The 19,020-nt window shown below is 46.8% G+C and overlaps 1 protein-coding gene across 2 annotated transcripts; it reads right to left on the bottom strand.

The window, feature by feature from the left end:
• Positions 1–69: 69 nt before the first annotated feature.
• On the bottom strand, positions 70–8,354 carry ATXN7L3 (ataxin 7 like 3). Of its 2 annotated transcripts, none has more exons than XM_072646043.1 (13): positions 8,083–8,354; positions 6,489–6,599; positions 5,864–5,996; positions 5,111–5,282; positions 4,907–5,004; positions 4,725–4,747; positions 4,421–4,466; positions 4,209–4,240; positions 3,799–3,867; positions 3,484–3,527; positions 3,046–3,117; positions 2,818–2,951; positions 70–2,613 (listed from the first exon to the last, which is right to left on the bottom strand). In XM_072646043.1, the coding sequence occupies exons 2-13, from the start codon at positions 6,537–6,539 to the stop codon at positions 2,465–2,467; spliced, it is 1,023 nt and encodes a 340-aa protein (XP_072502144.1). In that variant the 5' UTR covers positions 6,540–6,599; positions 8,083–8,354; the 3' UTR covers positions 70–2,464. The 2 variants fall into 2 exon arrangements, with proteins under 2 accessions (XP_072502144.1, XP_072502145.1); XM_072646044.1 differs by lacking the exon at positions 8,083–8,354 and adding an exon at positions 7,272–7,384.
• Between the last annotated feature and the right edge of the window lie 10,666 nt (positions 8,355–19,020).

Below are 19,020 nucleotides of genomic sequence, written 5' to 3'. Positions count from 1 at the left end.
ATTCCGTTGACAAATGGGTAAATCTCCAGCCCTTCCCCCAGAGTGATTGTGGAGGATGAACAAGCATAGTTAACAACAGGAAAATGCAATTTATTTACACCAGCAGCCAAGGGGGATAGGGAATACACAGCGTTTACAAAGTTAGCTACCTGTACAAGATGGATTACATATGCAAAAATAAAATTTCAAAACCACAGGACAGCAACACCCCCTCCCTCCCAATGGCCCCAGCATGCAATAATGCCAGGTAGGTGGCCCCTGGGCATGCAGGGAGGGACTGATGCATGGAAGGAGAAAAGCCACCGGCCACACACACAAAAAATCAATACAGAACCCCCACACACATACTTGGACACATGATAGACTGACTACAGGATGGACAATACATCTAGCTGAGAACTGGGGGAAGGATGGGAAGCAAAATCCACATAGCCTGTTACAAGAGAAGGGAAGGGAAGGGAGAGGCCTGGAAAGCTCCTAACCCAGCAATTAAAGGGCAATAAGCCCTCTTTCCTCAAAGGGAAAGAAATTGTTCTCTAAAGATCCCAGCTGGGCCAGGCTCATCTCATGTAGCCCAGCAGGGAGTGGGGCTGTGCCCTGAGAGGTGAACTGTAGTTGGGTAAATCAACATTGGGAAATCTCCCGAACTGCTTCCTAGCTCTACCTCTTCAGACAGTAAGGGCAATGGAGGAACCACCTGGGCCTTGGTATAATAAAAGGAGCATCACTGGGCCCTGGCAGCTACAACCACCTCTCACAAAGTGAGGGTTCCATGCCCCAACCACCCAGCATGTTTGCCTCTTCCTCTCCAATACCAACCTGCTTCCAAGACATGATTTGGAAGGGCTAAGGGGTACTAGGCTTCCTCCTGTAAAGAGGGAGGGATTGCCCTGGGCCCAGCCTGTACTTTAACTCATTCAGGTTTGGCTTTATTTCTTCCTTTAAAAAACAAAACCAAATTCTTGGGTTAAAAACCAACCTGTAACCAGGCCCAGCCAGGAAGTTGGAGATGGTGGGAAGGGTGCCCCAATCTGCTACTTCTGCTAGCTATCCAGAACCCACCTAAATTTGTTAATCCAGTCCTGACTACTCATGCTAGGATCTAGCAGGCCAAATCAATGATGAATTCCCCTATTCTGGGAGGAAAGATATACATGCCCACCCCATTAGGTTACTCGGGATATTGTCTGTTTCAAGCCTAGTAGTATTCCCACCAACTTTCAAAACTGATAAACATCCCAAACCCCTAGCCTTTATGATTCTGAGTGGTAGGGTAGAGAGAAGGGAATACTTCCTTCCCAACTTTGCAGAATACACTGGACAATATCTGGTCTCCTACCACATCTCTTTCTCTTCTGGTACAAGCCTATGGGTACCACATCTACCCTCTTCCCACCCACTATATAAAATCAGGACTCTCCTCAGAGTGTCAGACTACAAATCCAGAATAAATAACTTGGGGAAAAAAGCTAAGAAGGAAAGGCAAGAGATGAACTAAAGCACATAGGAATGAAAGAGGGCGGCAAGCAGCAAATAAGGACCTGGGGAGTCCTATCAGGACAAAAGGGTAAGCAGGGGAAACTTGGGGCCACCCTGAGGGTGAGGCTGGGCCCTTTCCCAGGGCAGGGGATGAGGTAAGAAAACATTTCAAATAAAGCAGCACCGTTCCCACTCACTATGGGGCCCTGTCCCCCAAGGGTTCTGGGATTTAGGGAAAAAGGAAAAGGAAAAGTTCTGAGAAGCACTTTCCCCTTCCTCCCCTCTCCCTTCCCATTCCCTGAAGCCAGAGGTTTCTGGCAGGCCCTCCTGGCTCTCCAACAGAGGGGCAGCTCCCATGGCCCGGGTGGCCCCTAAGATACTGAGGAGAAAGGTGGAGAGGGGAACCAGTCTGAACTGCCCCAAGAAGGGAATATTCTGTGCCTACCCACCCACTCCAGGAAGAGGGGTCACTGGACAGGACTCTGGAAATGGGCAGCACAGTAGCCCTCAGCCACAAGCACCAGACCCATTCACATTGTGCAGGGGCAGACAGGCCTCTTTGGGGCTCAGTTCCCAATGCACAGCCCCCTGAATATCCACAATGCACCTTCCATGGGATTTCATTCATTCCCTGGGGGGAAAGGCAGGCAGTGTATGCACCCTAGCATGGTATCCAAGTCTGGCCCCCTCTCCTCAATCCCAGCTGGACATCCAGGAAATCACAGAATAAATAGAAAAACACTCTCCCCCAAAAAACTTGTTCAAGGCAGAGTATGTCCAGGTCTGAGTACTGCACGCCTGAGGGTTGTGCACAGTCAATAGGATCCTGCCATCATGCTGTGGTTCAAACCAGGAGCTGGCACGACCCCCCCCCCATACTTCACAACCCCAAATCCCCAGCCTTTGCTGAAGGCTGCCACCTGTCAACCAGAATGGGGGGTGGGGGGAGATTGGATCAGACAAGGGAACACCCTCCAGCCTCTGGTCAGTTGATGTCATCATAGATGCTTGGGGTGGGGGGCGCAGGGGGCTTCGGCTTCTTCTTCTTGTTGGAGCTGAGGCCTGGAGCTGCCCCCACCACACTCAGATGGGGTTTCTTTTTCTTGGTCTTCCTTGATTCGGAGTTATTAGTGCCTGAGGAGGAAGGCACAGAGAATGAATCTGGGGAAGGCTATTTGAAAATGCCCTGTTATCTAATCTGTAGGGCACACATTTCTACACCTCTACCCCCCTCGTGGGAAGAATAACACTCAGAGACACTAAGAATTCTTTACTGCCTCCCTAACAGTTTCTCCCCATTCCCCCAATCCTCACCCCACCCCCCAGCCAGGTTCTCACTCGTCTTGGAAGAAGCAGAGTCGGAGGGTGAAAGATCAGAGGAGCCGTCCCACTGTAACCGGCTCATCAGGGCCTGGCTCTCCGCCACATCAAAGCTGTCATTCTCTACAGAGCCCTCTGCCTCAGGCAAAGGGCTGTAGGTGAGAGATATTAGGGACATTGGTCATCACCTGAGGTCACTCTCCACCCCCACCCTAAGCCCAGCATCCCTTTACAGTTGCTGCTTACGCTGAGGGGCCCAGGAAGTAGACACGCACAGCCCGCCTCTGCTCATCCGTGTGCTGGGGGCATCGAAGGGACCTGTGAGGGAAATGTTCGTGACAGCCCAAACGTAGCCAGGAAACTCAGATGCCTACATTCTTTGGGCCCTCTGGACACATCCTCTCTTGGTAAAGGAGGAAGGTTTGTATAGGAAGCTCTGATTCCTTTACTATGCAACAAAGTATGAAGTTTTACCTACAATGGCAGGCAGAGTGTATCTAGTATATCTCTGTGACTCCACACCAAAGGAGAGGGAATCATTCCCAGAGACATCTGAAACCCATGGCCCATCTCAAGGGTTAGGAGAGAAGATAATGCTATTTAGCTTGGCACTCCTTGGAGGGTAGAGAAGCAAACGCTCCACATTTCCCCACTCCACTCGTCCCAACTCCGGCCCCTGCTTACCTAGTGCACATTTTCTTTGTGTGTTCAGAGATCACCCCACATTGCTATAAGAAGAACACAAAGCCAAGGTGAGGACAAAAAGACAAATCTACACCATATTATTAATTAGCCCCTCCTCCCTAAATTCTAGATCCCACATTTTAAAATGATAGCAACACGCCCTCCTCGCAATCCCCAGATCAGAACAGATGAGGCTGTCAGCCAGATGGAATCATTAGGAAAGGGCTGTCCTGCCACTCCCTTCACCTCCTCCACCATTTTTCTCTCACTTCACAGCTTCCCAGACCCAGATACCTCCCCTTCCTAGGATCTCACTGTGGTAAGCAGGGTTCGAAGTTCCTCAGGACCTAGGGTTTCATAGTTGATCCCAGAAGAGTTGCTATACTGTGAAAAGATTAAAGAAGGTCAGTGAGAGGTAACATGAGGAAAATGAGTTGGAAGCGTTAATCAGGCACTAGTGGACACACAACATCTCTTAAGTTGCAAGGTTCTACAATCACAGTTTTTCAAGTCAATCCTTTCAAGCTGCACAGGAGAGGAAATCAGGCAGGAGGAGGTCCCCAAACTACTCACTATTTCTGTTAGAACATCATGCAATTTGCTCTAATATGAGGAGCAACACACTCCCAACTTGAGACAATTGAATCCATATGGTGAAAAATTCACCCCACCCAAGGATGAAAAAATGTAGAGAAACTGTCAGAGATGGGACAGGCCCTACTTACCTTAAAAGGATCTGAATTGCTGCTAAGTTCCCCTGAAGAAGAAAAACAAAACAAAACAGGAGGGTGACTGGATACCAAGGTACAGGCAGATGGGCCTGTAAATAACCAGGAGGATGTAAGGGGGACAGAAGGGTCACTGACTCTCCCTGGATGGCTTTCTTAGTCTCTTATCCCCAGAGTCACAGTCATAAGTCCTCCCTGGCCCCACTTACCATTTTTGTGTTTTAATGACTTGGACCTTCGAGGGGAGTTGGGGTTCTGGAAAGTGAGAAAAGGGTTAGGGTATAGTGGAGCAAAGAAGCAGGAAAGGCAAAGGGGTTGACATAAGAACACCCGAAGTCCCCAGTCTACTCCCCCAAGTCCCCTTTAAGCTCTAGTACTTAGCTACCCTGTTGCCAAATCAACCAAAGATACCCTTAGCCTGAAGCCCACAAAGGCCCCCTGAAGGCCCAGAGGGAAGCCTATCTTCTCTGTGTACCCCCCACTCTACTATTCCTCTGTCTGCCCATCTCTCACCTTGTCTGATTTTCTCTTCTTTGCTATGAGGAGAAAAGGAAGATGATTGCAATTACCTGAAGTTTCCAAATCTAAGACACCCACAAGGAAAAGCACAACATATCCCCACAATAGAAGCATGACCTGAATATCGTCCGGCCCCCAGCCCCTGCTCCCCATTTCCCCAGGTTGATCTACACTACCTTTCTTCTCTGAGCCATAGAACCAGTCGTTGTCATTGATGTCATCATTGTCTTCCTGGTCACTCTCAGATTTATTCATGTTGTTGCTACTGGCGATCCTGTCCAGAGGAGAGGGGAGATGGTCATGGGGATATCTTCATGACCCCCACCCTAGAGCTTCCCTCAGGCCCCTTCCTCTGCTCACTGTGGTGCCTGCCCACTCACCGACGGTTGGCAATGCGACTGCTATTCCGGCCCATGCCCAGACATTTCTCCAGGTGGGGAGCAAAGCGGGAGGCAGCAATGCTGCGGCTGCAGTTGGGGCAAACACATTCCTTGTTCTTCCACTGATTGTACACTTGCCCAAAGATATCCACACCAGGCTGGTCTACAATCTCTGGGGAGGTGAGGGTCACAAAGATCAGGGTAAGGAGGAGGATCCTTTATATACCTTTAGTAAACAGTCCTGATTTCACACACAACTGCCCCTTGAGCTATGACATGCAGCTCCTCATGGGCAGAGATGGACACATGGGACTGGGAGAGAAAATAAAGATCTGCTGTTTCTAAGGAAGGCTCTGAAGGTCATGTCTACCCACCGCAGAATTTAGCAATCATGGTGCAGATGGCACAGGCAGGAAAGTAATACTAAGCCTCAGCCAGGACATGACAAAGAATACACTCCTACTTGCACACTGCTACCCTGTTTACCTACCTCCTGCACCCCAACCCTCACCCCCAAGTCAGAAAAGGCAAGGCTGTTTTTTAAAGCATTAGGTCTTTTCAATTCCCACTCAATTCCTAGACCCGAGAGAGTTAGTCCATAAGATCCAGCCCTATACCACAACTAACCATAAGAACCCCAAGCCACACAGCAAGGAAAATTAACTCTCCCCAAGGCCAAGGTTCACACTCTACGGAGACATGAAGTAAGCCTCGAGGATAGAATTTGTATCATTTCCACCATCTGAGCCTCACCAAAGTCCTTCATGCTGTCAGGGTCTGTGTCATCTAAGAAGAAGTAGCCACACTTGACAGCCCGGTGCACCTCAAAGCAGAGTCCCAGACAAGCATCTTCCACCAGGTCTGTGTAAATCTCATGAGCGATGGCCTGGGCCCCCCAAAAGAACAAGAGTGATTGCAGGGGCCCTTTTCACTTGAGCCTTACTTCCCTAATGTTACCTACAACTGCTTCAGACCCAAGCACGAGAGGCCCAGCCTCCATCCTGAATTCCTATTCTTCTTTCTCCCAGTTCTCAAGGCTTTCAGTTATTCCTTTCCCCAAAAAAGTGGTTATCCCATATTCCTGGAGCCTAACGTTGATAGCTGAAAGGAACTTCAGAGATCATCTAGTCTATCCTCAGAACATTTCATTCAACCTCCTCATTTTTCAAAAGGAAAAACTTAGTTATGGAAAGTTGATGTGACCTGTCCAAGGTCACACAGGTAGAAAATGGCAAATGCACAATTTGAACTCAAGCCTTTTCTAACTCGAAATCCTCCGGTGCCTTTTCTACCCAACGGTTTCTCTTTGCTGCTGATAATGAATATAGATAACCAGAAAACAAAGATGACAGACAAACAGATGGGAGAGAGCTCTCACCTCCAGCTTGCTGTTATCCAGGCCAGACAAAGACATTTCCTCCATTTTCATTTGCAAACTCTCGTGGAGAAGACGTTCTGACTGCTCATAGCACAGCAGGAGGCCACACAGCTGTACACATGGAGGGTTGGGGGAGGAAGGGTAGCTTAAGTCCAGAGGATCTCTACTACCTACTCTCCCCCAGCCCCAGCTCCCCTCTCCCTTCATAATTTACTGATCCCTGAGTTCTTCCACCTTGTTTAAAAATATTCTTTCAGTGGTTGGAAACCTGAAACTCTCTTGAAGTAGGGTGGAAGGGAGAAAATTATACAGATTCCTAAGCTTGACCCTTTCCACCATCATACACACATCTCATCCCCAAAGTGACTTCTGTTTTGCCATGGTGGCCACAGAAGGCCTGGAGCTATGCCACCTTAGGTAACTCCCTGTCCTAGACCTTTGCCGAATTCTCACATAAATTTAGAGAAAGAAGGTATCTTACGGATTTTCTAGTCCAACCACTTCACTTTACAAATTAAGAAACTAAGACCCAGAATAGTTAAATGACTTACCCAAAGTCATAGTAACTGGCAGGAGGACCCTGGGTCTCTCCTCATGAAATAAAACCAAACCAAAGCAAGGAAGCTAACCTTGTAAGAAGGTTAAGATAAAGGAGCAAGGAACCGGGCAGGATTTTTGCATTACAGTGCAGAGAAATGGATTTTGAATCACAGAACCAGGGTTTTAGTCTTGGCTCTATCACTTAATACTTGTGACCTTGGGCAAATTACTTAACCTACTAACCTTAGGGCCTCCCTTTCCTTATCAGTAAAGTGTAGAGGGTGGAACTGAGGAGCTCTTAAATTCTTGCCAGTTGTACACCTCTTATTCAGCATTGATTAAGGATTAAGAGCTAGGAATTGGAAGATCTCCCCCAGCCCCCACCCAACAATCCCATGCCCAAGGAGGACAGCATGGCAGAAAGCAGTAACCCATCTCACCGGTTCCCTCCTCCCAACAGTGGAGTCTCTGGAGGTGTCAAGGAGCCCCCCTCCCCCTTTAGGGCTAAGAATACCCTAGGGCTTGTGAATGGAGGTAGGAACGAGGCACTTAGGTTGGGGACTTTAGTTTTTCTCCCCCACCCTGCCCGATACTGCATTGACGCTGCATCACCCTGGGGGGGGGGGGGGGTAGGGAGGAGCCCAAACCACACCAGTTCCCATCTCTTCCAGTCCTGGGGAGAAACAAGGTCCTGCCCCACCCCACAACCTCCCAGGCCCGGGCATCCTCCCTGCCCTGCCCCGCAGGAAGGGGTGCTCCAGGGGACTATTGTCCGAGCTCCTCAGGGCAACCTGGTCTTCCCTCCCAAACAAAGGGCAGCGCCTTCCTCGGCCCCGGGGGCCTCCCCCATCCCAAGACAAGCGCGGGGGGAGGGGAGGAGGGAAAGAGGGCACGCCACACCCCGGGACCGAGAAACACCCACTGCTTCCGGGACTTGGGGGAGGGGCGGGGAAGAGAACGCGGGCCCGGCAGCGGCGGGTCAGAGGGCGCGAGGGTCAAGGGTCAGGGGGCGGAGGCACGGGACCCCAGGCCCCTCCCCTCCCCCCTCACTCACCCCGCCCGGGGGGCTGCGCCGGGGCCCCGGGGCCTCTCGGCCTCTCAGGGCCGCGTCCTCCGGCGGCGGCGACGGCGGCGGCTGCTGCTGCTGCTGCTGCTACTTCTCCGGGGACCCATGTCCGTCCGTCCGTCCGCCCTCGCCTCGCCTCCCGGAGCCGGGGGTCGAGCCGCCTCCTCCCCCCCGCCGCCGCCTCAGCGGGCGGCCATGGCCCCTTCCTTCCCCTCCCTCCTGGCCTCGCTGCCTCGTCACCGCCTCCTGCTCACCTCACCCCGCCCCTCCTCCTCCAACCTCCCCCCCGCCCCGGGACGATCCAGCCCGCCTCTCCCGGGCGGGGGGCGCGGCGCGAGGAGCCCAGAGCGCGCGCGCGCGAGGTAAGCCGGGCGCGCGCGCCACCCCGCCCCGCGCTCGGCCTCCCCGCAGCGGCCTCGACCCTCGGGCCCCTCCCCTTCTCCCGCTGTCCCCTCCCTCACTTCCTGTCTTCCTGCACTCTCTTCCGCGCGCGCAGCGGCTGCTCGAGCTAGCGGGGTCCCGGCGCGTGCATCTGCCCCGCGGGCCGCCGCTCGGCCGCATTGGCTATTGGGGGCGGAGATGGGGCGGGGGAGGCGGAGGGAGCCGAGCGGAGAGGAGGAGGGCCACGCCGCGGCCGAACGTCCCGACGGCCGTACCTCCCTAGAGAGTGTGCGGAGGGGGCGGGGCCTCGATTGTCTTCTCCTCGCCAATAGGAAGCACGCATCCCCGCCGACAGGCCTATAGGACCGCACGGAGCGGAAGCGGTGTTTAAAGCAGGGGTGCGCGAAGCTTGGGGAGGTGGATACTTTGTTGCAATCCCGGCCGGCTAACTGGGCGGGGAGCCGGTGGTGTTGAACTCTGGTGGCCGCTCCCCTCCATTCCCCTCCCCGCTCCCTGGGGACGCCTCTGGACCCGCAGTCCCCGCCCTTTTCCCGGGGAAACCCCGCCTCTCGCATTGCAGGCCCAGTGTTCTGGGGAACGTGGCTTAGTGAATGCCGCTGGTTCTTGCTGATTTACCCTTTTTCTGGGCTGCGAAGAGGGTCCCAGGACTTCTAGCTGTGGGGCCAGACGCTGCCCCTTGAACCCCCCTAACTCCCCCCCTTCCCCGCCTCCCAGTGTCTACGCCTCCACCCCCCAACGTGCCTTTCAATCGCCCCTCCCACTGTACCAAGGGTGCCACCTTCCTCCATCTATTTGTCACCTGGTCGAACTCCTTATTCTCTAGCGATTGCCAAGCCATTGTTAGTCTTTTCATTAAAAAAATAATTTCAATGAATAATAGTTAAAATTTTCACATACAAATGTATCTTTGTTCTTCCCACCTCACACCTTCCTTCGTTGGGAAAAAAGAAAAAGCCCTTGTAAGAAATATGCATAGTCAGGCAAAACAAATTCTCTTACTGGCCGTTTCCCAACACGGTGTTGTAATCTACCTCCTGGTTCCATCACCAGTCTCTCAGTAAGTGGGCAGCACATTTCATTTGGGGTCCTCTGAAATCCTGGTTGGTCATTGTCTGGTTCAGAGTTCTGAAGTCTTTGACAGTTCCTTGTCTTTAAATTTATTTTTTTTTACATTAAAGACTTGTTTTCTTTGCTTCCCACTTCATCTCCACTGAAAAAAAAGGAAAAAGCTCTTTAAGCAAATATGTATGGTCAAGCAAAACATTTTTAAATTGGCCGTGTTTATAAAAAAAAAACGATGTGTTTCAATCTGCATCCCAAATCCATCACCACTCTCTCAGGAGATCAGCGCGTTTCCCGTTGGGTCTTGGGGAAATATGGCTGGTGATTTCATCGATCAGAATTCTTAAGTCTCTCAAGTTTGTCTTTACAATGTTGTTAACTGTGTAAGTTCTCCTGCTTTTGCTCATTTCATTCTGCTCAGTTTATTTGTTATCCCATGTTTCTCTGATAGCCTCCCTTTCATCATTTCATTGAGAACAATAAAATTCGTTACATTAATACATCATAATTTGTTCAGCCATTCTTCAACTGAAGGTCATTCCCCTATTTTCCAGTTCTTTTCAGCTACAAAAGAAAAAAAATAAGCTGCTATAAATATTTTTGCATATGGGTCCTTTTTCTTTGACCATTTTGTAGCATAGCTTAGGTATTTCTACGTTAAAGGGTCTAGTAATACAGGCCTACTTGTGGCAAATGCACAGTTTAGTAACTTTGGGGGCAAAGTTCCAAAACTGCTTTCCATAATGACTGAATCAATTCACAGCTCCACTAACAGTGCATTTTCCCCTCATAACCCCTCTCACATTTGTTATTTTCCTTTTATGTCAACTTTGCCAGTCTCTTAGTCTTTTCTCAATGAACTCAAGGTTCTTCTCCAACCTCAAACCCAATCTTCATATTTGGGGACTTCAAGATAATTGGCAGTCTCCTGAAACAACTAGAGCTCACAGTTTAAGTGCTTCAACTCCCATGACCTCCATCTTTTCTACCCCTCAGTTGCCTAGAACTCCTCAAATAATCAGATCATCACCTGTAATGCAATTATTCCATGTCCTGCATCTAAATCTCTGAATTCCTATCGTCACTACCTGGCACCTCTTAAATCTGTTTTTTATGCTTATGGTGGCCTCCAATCTTTCTATCCCTTCCTGTTTTATTCTCTGTCTTCCTTTCCATGCCTTCATGACCTTGACCAGTTCAACCACATACTGTTAGTTACCTTAGACTCTTTACCTTTTGGTCCTCTCATCAGCTAGCTATTCCTTGCCAAACTGCTGGATTACTGCCACCATCTGCTATCTCTCTTCCTGCTCATGTCTCACAGAAGTCCTTTGGGGAAAGTCAGACACCATGAATAAAATTAGTGTAGATGGAATTAGAAGAGAAGCAGTTCATTGGAGAAAATATCTTTGCAACACATATCTATAATAAGGATATCTAAGATCTGATATACAAGATTTAAATGCATAAGAACAAGAGTCTTTCGCCAATAGATAAATAATCTGAAGAGGTAGGTTTTTTTTTTTGAGCAAGGAAAGAAAAATCTTTTTTTTTCTTATCACTTTCACTTCCTAATGTATTTCTCTCCTCTCCCTACAAAAAGCCATGCTTTATATGACAGGGGGCTGGCCAATGAGAGCCCAGCTTGGGAACATGTGCAATCTTCTTTGCCTGGTATAATCCATATGCATAATAGCATGTCCTGCTCCCCATTTCAGAGCATGCCCAGGTATTCTATAACTATTTGCTGTCTGATTACTATGTGCTGAAGAAAAGGCTGACTGCTGAGCCAGAAAAAAATAGACTATGCATGCAAAAGGTACTAACTAGCCAAATGGACCTCCCTTTCCCAGCCTAGTTAGAATTGGTCACTCCATATAGCGTTGGGGATACAAAGAAAGACAAAAGACAAGAGCCCCTCCCAGTCTAATGGGAGAGACAACAAATAAACAACTGTGCAATAACAAGCTATATACAGGATAAATAGGAAGTAGCCGACAGAGGGAAGGCACTAGAATTAAGAGGAATTGGGAAAGGCTTCCTTTAGAGAGTAAGGAGCAGGAACTTCTGGGGGCTTCAAGGTGGAGGAGGGGCCTTGGGGCTGTCTCTCACCTATTTGCCAAGAAGTCAAAGGGGCATGGCCCAGCTATTTTGATGTCCCTATTGTTCAGTCTTTATGCCCCTATTTGGGGTTTTCTTGGCAAAGGTACTGGAGTGGTTTGCCATTTCCTTCTCATCTCCAGCTCATGTTACAGATGAGGAAACTGAGGCAAAAAGGGTTAAGTAACTTGCCCAGAGTCACACAGCTAATGTCTAAGGTTGAGCTTAGATCATCCTGCATCCAGGCCTGGTGTTTTTCTATCCACTGTGCCACCTAGCTGCACCCCCCACCCATTGTTTTTGTCTGTTAGTTATATCTGACTCTCCATGATCCCATTTGGGGTTTCCTTGGCAAGGATACTGGAGTGGTTTGCCATTTCCTTCTGCAGCTCATTTTATAGATGAGGAAACTGAGTCAAACAGGGTGAAGTAACATGCCTAGGGTCACCCAACTAGTAAGTGTCTGAGGCCAGATTTGAACTCAGCAAGATGAGTCTTTAGTCAGCTACTAAGTATCTAAGGTAAAATTTAAACTCAGGCCCCTGCACCATCTAGCTGCTTCAAAGATAAGAATAGTCCATAGTAGAAAGAGCCATGTCTTTGGAGTCCAAGGACATGGGTTGAAGATCCTCCTCTGATGCTCCTTATATGATTTTGAAGATGTTGTTTAGGCTCCCTGGGCCCCAGTAAAGTGAAAGGGAAAGGTGGAGCCTTTTATTTCTAGACCTATGGCCTGTCATTGTGAAAATACTGATAGTAGCACTTCTTGTAGTAGTAAACATTTGGAAGAAAAGGGAATGCTCATTGGCTGGGAGATGATTGAACAAGGTTGGCATGTGAATGAGATTAAAATCATGCTTTATGAAATTACCTCTGAATATGAAGAATTCAGAGAAACTTGGGAGGACTTATACAAACTGATTTAAAGCAAAGAAATCAGAACAAGAAGAACAGTGTATGTAATGACCACAATTATGTAAAGGAAAATAACTTTGAAAGACTTTACAACTCTGATCAATGCAGTGACCAATTATAATCTCGAGCAGCTAGATGGTACAGTGGATAGAGTGCTGGGCCTGAGCTTAAATCTGACCTCTGATAGTTAGTAGCTGTGTGATCCTGAGAAAATCAATTAAATTAATCCTGTTTGCCTCAGTTTCCTCATCTATAAAATAAACTTGAAAAGGAAATGGTAAGCCACTCCAGTTATCTTTGCCAAGAAAATCCCAAAGGGATCACAAAGAGTTGGACATGACTGAATGACAAATTATAATTTCAGAGGATTTGATGGTGAAGCCTGTCTCCCTTCTTTCTGCAGAGAGGTGGCAGACAGAAGTGTGGAATAAACACATACCTTTTGAGACAGGACCATTCTGGAGATATGCTTTACTCAACTGTATTCATTTGGTTATAAAAAAAAAGGGTTCTATGGGTGTGAGGGAATTATTGAGAAGTGTTAAGAATGTGAGGAAAAAAGCAACAATAAAATTTTTACCCCCCCCAAAAAAGTACCACATAACCAAGTTGTCTGGATTTTACTGGTTTTATGTCATCTAATCATTGGGACTCTTACAGCACAATAATCCTTTTATTTTAGACTGAGTCTGATTACAACTCTGTCTCTCTGTCTCTATCTCTGTGTCTCTGTCTCTCTCTTCAGACTTCTATCACTTCTTCCCCCTTCCTCCTTATAGTATCATAGGCTTGGAGCCAGAAGGAACCAAATTGTTGTTTAATTATTTCTGACACTTAGTGACTTCATTTAGGATTTTCTTGGCAAAGATACTGAAGTGGTTTGCCATTTCCTTCTCCAGCCCATTTTACAGAAGAGGAAACTGAGGCAAAAAGATTAAGTGATTTGCCCAAGGTTACACAGCCAATAAATGGCGGAGGCCAGATTTGAATGCAGGTATTCCTGGTTCCAAGTGTTCCTGATTCCAGGCTAGGTGCTCTACCACTGCACCACCTACTTGCCCAGAAGGAACCATAGTCATTTAATCCAATTGATTTTATTTTGCAGAGAAAGAGGAAACTGAGACTTCTTGAAGGAAGTGACATTTGCAAGTCTTCAGAGACAGTAAGTTGCAGAGCTTAACCAAGGTTCTTTGACTTCAAATGTAGAACTCTGTCTTCTGACCTACACTGTCTTTTCCATCATTCCATACCTCAGATCCCCTCTTCATTATTCCCTCAGTCTCCTTTTTTGCTCCATTCTCTGACAAAAACGTGGGGGGCTTCTCCTTGCCAAGGCCAGCTCTCTAAGTGTACTGTGGTAGCTGGTAATGAAGTGGGTAGATCGAGCACTGGGAACGGGAGTCAGGAAGACCTGAGTTCAAATCCAGCCTCAGATGCTTACTGACCCTGGACAAGTCACTTAACCTCTGTTTACCTCTGTTTCCTTTTCTGTAAAATGGGGATGAGAAGAACAGCACCTGCTTCACAGAGTTGTGAGAATCAGATGAGATAATATTTGCAAAAAGTGTTGGGCACTGCACCTAGCAGGTCGTAAGTGCTTATTCTCTCCCCTTTCCCCTATTGATACCATCTCCTCCCAAAGCTAGCCCACTCCATCATTCCCTCCCCTCACTTCCTTATCTCTAATCTCTCCATATGTACTAGTTCTTTCTTTTACACCTATAATTATCTCCTGGTCTCTCTTCATTTGATACAATCATTCTTTCATGTTAAAGTGGACATGGGGCACCATGGAAAGAGCACTGGCCTGGGAGTTAAAAGGTGTGGGTTCAAATTTTGGTTCTGCCCATTATTACCTGTGTGATCTTGGGTATGCTAATTAGCCTTTTTGAGCTTTAGTTTTCTCATCTGTAAAATGAGGGGGCAGGACTCCACGGGGTCCTTCTCAGTTCTAGATCTGTGATCCTATAATCCAGGGAAAGTTGTTTACATTGTTGCCTCCCACTCACTTATTAACTCATTGCAATCTGGCTTCCAACTCCACCACTTGATTGAAACGGCTCCCTCCAAGGTAGACTGTGATCTCTTCACTGTTAAATCCAATTTTCCTCATTCCTCATTCTCTCTGCAGTTTTTGACACAATTAACCACTCTTTCTTCCTGGATATTCTCTCCTCCCTTGCCTTCTGTGATGGTATTCTCTTGGTCTCCTTTGCTAGATCATTTCATCCTCCAAAGTATGGGCATCGTCCAAGCCTCTGTCTTGGTCTTTCTGCCTCTGTTTGTCTGTCTCTCTTTGTGTCCCTATCTCTGTCTGTCTCTCCCTCCCTCCCTTTCTCTCTCCCTCTCTGTCTCTCCTTCTCTATACCCAATCTTAATCTCTCTTTTGAATTTTAGTACTATTAGTACCAACTGTCTGGTAGACATGGCCACCTTGATGTCCTTGAAAACATATCAAACTTCACATGTTTAAAGCACAAATCATTATATTTCCCCCTAAACCTTTCCTTCAGATTTGCCCATTTTTATAAAGGGCACCTTCACTGTTCTAGTCATTCAGGCCTGCAATCTTGGGGCCATCTTTAATTCAGCCTTCCTTCAGCCTCTGTATCTGGTCACTTGCCAAACCTCCTTGATTCCGTTTCTGCACTGTCTCTTGAATTTGTCCTGTTTTCCCCATTTACAAGGCTACCACCCTACTTCAGACCCTCATCACTTCATGCTGAGACTATTGCAGTAGCTTCCTAATAATAATCCTCTTTCTGCCTTAGTTTGTCTTTCACATGGCTGGCAAATCGATATTCCTAAAACAAATGTGGTGCGTGTTGCTATGAGAGCATTTCATTTCTGTCTGTTCCTCTGTCTCTGCCCATCTCTTTCCATCCCTCTCTCTGTCTCTCTACCTGTCTGTCTGTCTATCTCTGTTCTCAAAATTCTCCTAGGGGAAATAGATTCAGGATATCTTATGACTAGATCTCTGTGTGTGTGTTGAGGTCTTAGAATTCACCATTCCTTTTATCCTTAAGAGGATCTCCCTGACCAAAATACAGGTGTAGGGAACAAGGAGCCACAGGAACAAAGAAAATTTGAGGCTTGGACCTTGGATAGGGAACCACATGAGGACCAACCCTCATGCTTGCTTTACATGTTGGATTGGATTATAAGCTCCTTGAGGGCAGAGGCTGTCTTTTCTCTTTTTTTGGATCCCCAGCACTAGCACTTAACACCCTGCTTGGAACAGAGTAGGCCTTTAATAAACATTTATTGATTGATGATAGGGCTAAGACTAGGGTGACACGAGGCCCTTAGTTGGTGGCTTGAGTAGAGATGGATGTGGTGGACAACTTAGTTATTATAGTCCCTCATTGAAAAAACAAAACAAAACTATAATGCCACGTTGACTTTCTTTAAGCTTTAGGTAGCGGTAATAAGGCTTGAGATAGATAGGTGGGTCCAGGGATAGAGTGCTGTGTCTGGAATCACAAAGACTGGAGTTCAAATCCTGATTCAGAAATTTACTAGCAGTGTGATCCTGGGTAAATCCCTTAAGCTCTGGCTTCCTCAGTTTCCTCATCTGTAAAATGGGGATAATAATACATCTTCCAGGATTGTGGTGAGGATCAAAAAAGATCATCCACGTGAAGTGCTTTGCAAACCTTAAAATACTACTATTGTTACTATTCTTAAGAAAGGCAGCAATGAGCTGATTTGGGCTACTTACACCTCTGCAGTGCTTGTGGTATCATTTAGTGACTGTGACCACACAAGTTACACAATTCTGATCATCTTCCCCCTCCCCCCCACTCTAAAATCTTCAGTGGCTCCCAGTTGTCTCTAGGATGAAAAACAAAACAGAAACCAAAACCTCAACCTGACATTTAAAAACGTTCTCTGACCAAGAAAGCCCCCTTGTTTTTTTCAGTCTTATTTTATGCTATCCAAATTTCATACTTTCTCTGTTTCAGTCAAAGAAGCCTACTAGCTGTTCCTGATAAGCAGCATTCTTACCTGTAGCCACCATAAATATGCACAAATGGTACCCTATTTTGGGAATTCACTTCTCTTCTCCCCTTTCCTCTGCCTCAAGGAATCCTTCCAAGCACTTGTTCAAGAATGATCTCCTACATGAAACCTTTATTGATTCCCCCCACTTAGAAGCACGTTCTCCCTTTTAAAATTACTTTGTGCCTCTATTTGTACAGATGTAGAATATAAGCTTCTTAAGGAGTATTTTATCTTTGACCTAGTGCCTAGCACACTCGTTGTTGTTGAGTTGTGTCCAACTCTTTGTCACCCCATTTGGGGGTTTTCTTTGAAAAGATCCTCAAGTGGTTTGCCATTTCCTTCTCCAGCTCATTTTACAGATAAGGAAACTGAGGCAAGCAAAGTTAAGTAATTGTCCAGAGTTACACAGCTACCAAATATCTGAGGCTGGATTTGAACTCAGGAAGATGAGTCTTCCTGACTAGGCATATCACATTGTAGGTGCTTAATGAATATTTTATTTTAATTTGAATTGATAGGAGCTAGGCACACCTAGGCTACTATGCAGCTTCAGACACTTACTAGCAGTATGACCCTAACAGGTCACTTAACCTCTGCCTCAACTGTAAAATAGGGATAATAATAGCACCTACTTCCCAGAGTTGTGGTAAAGATCAGATGAGATACTTTGCAAACAAGCATTTTATAAATGTGAGCTATCATCATTGTCGTCATCATCATCATCATCATCGTCATCATTATCATTACCAGCTCCCCCCACTGCTTTATTTTCTTTGATCTGGAACCTCCCTCAGCTTTCTAGCCCTGTCCATTTGGTGGCAGCCACAGTCAACATTCTGGCTTCCTCTTCAGTGTGGGTTAGGCCAGAACAGTATGGGACAAGCTGAAGGGGCACACAACCACAGTGCCAGCCACTAGGTGGAGTTTTCAGAAATTGGCAAATAAGCTAGAGGGCTATGATGTAATGCTGGAGGTCCCAATCTTTTTTCAGGCCTTGGCTCTCTTGGCTTTCAGCACATCTTCCTGTACCCTCTAATCAATATGAAAAGAAATAAACTAGCTTTTACCATGCAAATGCACAGAAGAAAATCTCCCAGTGTCCTTGTTAACAGCAAGCAGCCTTGCACACCCAGGATGGCTGCTAGCACAGGTTCTTAGATCTGCTTTACTAGGGAAGATATCTGTTTAAGGGGTCAACAATCTTCTTTAATTACATTCACTAGTTCAGGGGAGAAACTTCAGAGAAAACAAAAACTGAAAATATAAGCAAAGAAATAAAAACCAACAGACAGGGCTCTACTGCCGGAATCAAAGCTATATTGGGGTACACTTTGCATACATCCCTGGATCAAGACAGCCTTTACCTCCGAGCAGTTGGGGCAGGGTCCTGAATATACTCAAAGTCTAGACCAGGAAATCACAAGGTTCATCTCATAAGTAGCAACCCCCCCCCCCCAGCAAAATACCAACTCAGAGTATATATACACTTTTCAGAGCCAGAAGCCATCACAACTCTTGTGACTCAGTGCCTAATTAGAAATTAGCAAAAGCTGTGAAAGCCTTCCTACAGAGCAAACTTCCCCTAAGTAAGCTTCTCTTAATGGGCTCCATGTGAGGCCTATTAATGGGCAGGAAAGATCTTATATCCCATTAACATTACAACCTTCTACTCAATATGAAAGGAAACACATTCTAATACATATAAGAAACAAAATAAATGACCCCTATGGGCTTGGACTGGGTCATCTCTTAGGGGTTTTTTCCAGAGCTAAATATGATGTCTTTCCTTGTGCAAAAAAGTGAATAGGATTCTTGAGCCTACCCCTCAACCATCTCCTTAGTCTAAGTGCTATGAATGTAGCAGAGACTACGGAGAGAACACTGCATTTAACGGTCAAGGTCTCACTTTGGACTCTACTAGCTATGTGATAATGGGTTTAATTTCACAAGCTGATTTCTTCATTCACAAACTGGGAGTTGACACCTATTATACCTACCTCAAAAGTTGATAGTGAGGATCAAATGAGAGAATGACTTAAAGTGCTATACAAATGCCTACACTTTTATAGAGCTATTACTATTTAAAGGAGAGGAAAGCTTTCTGCTGCCCCATCCCACACCCCAGGCCACTCTACCTAGTAAAGCCTGGGAGCTTGGTGGGTCTGGACTACGGGTTGGCTGGCTGTGAGTGCAAAGACTCTTGGGATACCATAGAAGATGATCTAATTATGGGCTGTTCAGTATCAAGACTCCAGAACCTCAATAGCTGAGAATATTACTAAAAGCCCAGGTTAAGGAATTACAAGAGACAAAAGGACTGAGGATCCTAGAATTCTATTTGAACTCCCACTCTGATTGTTTCAAACCCTCTAAAGCAATCATCATGGTCAGGGAATGGGATGTTCTCCATTAGTTACTCTTCCAGATGACTGAGGCTTAGCT

This window comes from Notamacropus eugenii, chromosome 2 (assembly GCF_028372415.1).
Source record: "Notamacropus eugenii isolate mMacEug1 chromosome 2, mMacEug1.pri_v2, whole genome shotgun sequence".
Taxonomy (NCBI): Eukaryota; Metazoa; Chordata; class Mammalia; order Diprotodontia; family Macropodidae; genus Notamacropus; species Notamacropus eugenii.
Note: the sequence above shows the minus strand (reverse complement) of the source record. Positions and strands in the feature narration are given on the sequence as shown.

Bases quoted from the DNA above. Each gene is read 5' to 3' on its own strand.
- ATXN7L3 (XM_072646043.1), bottom strand. From the start codon at position 6,539: ATGAAAATGGAGGAAATGTCTTTGTCTGGCCTGGATAACAGCAAGCTG. The intron at 5,283-5,863 runs GTGAGGCTCAGA...TCACCTCCCCAG, and splicing joins TGACAGCATGAAGGACTTTG to AGATTGTAGACCAGCCTGGT. The intron at 5,005-5,110 runs GTGAGTGGGCAG...TCCTCTGGACAG, and splicing joins AGTCGCATTGCCAACCGTCG to GATCGCCAGTAGCAACAACA.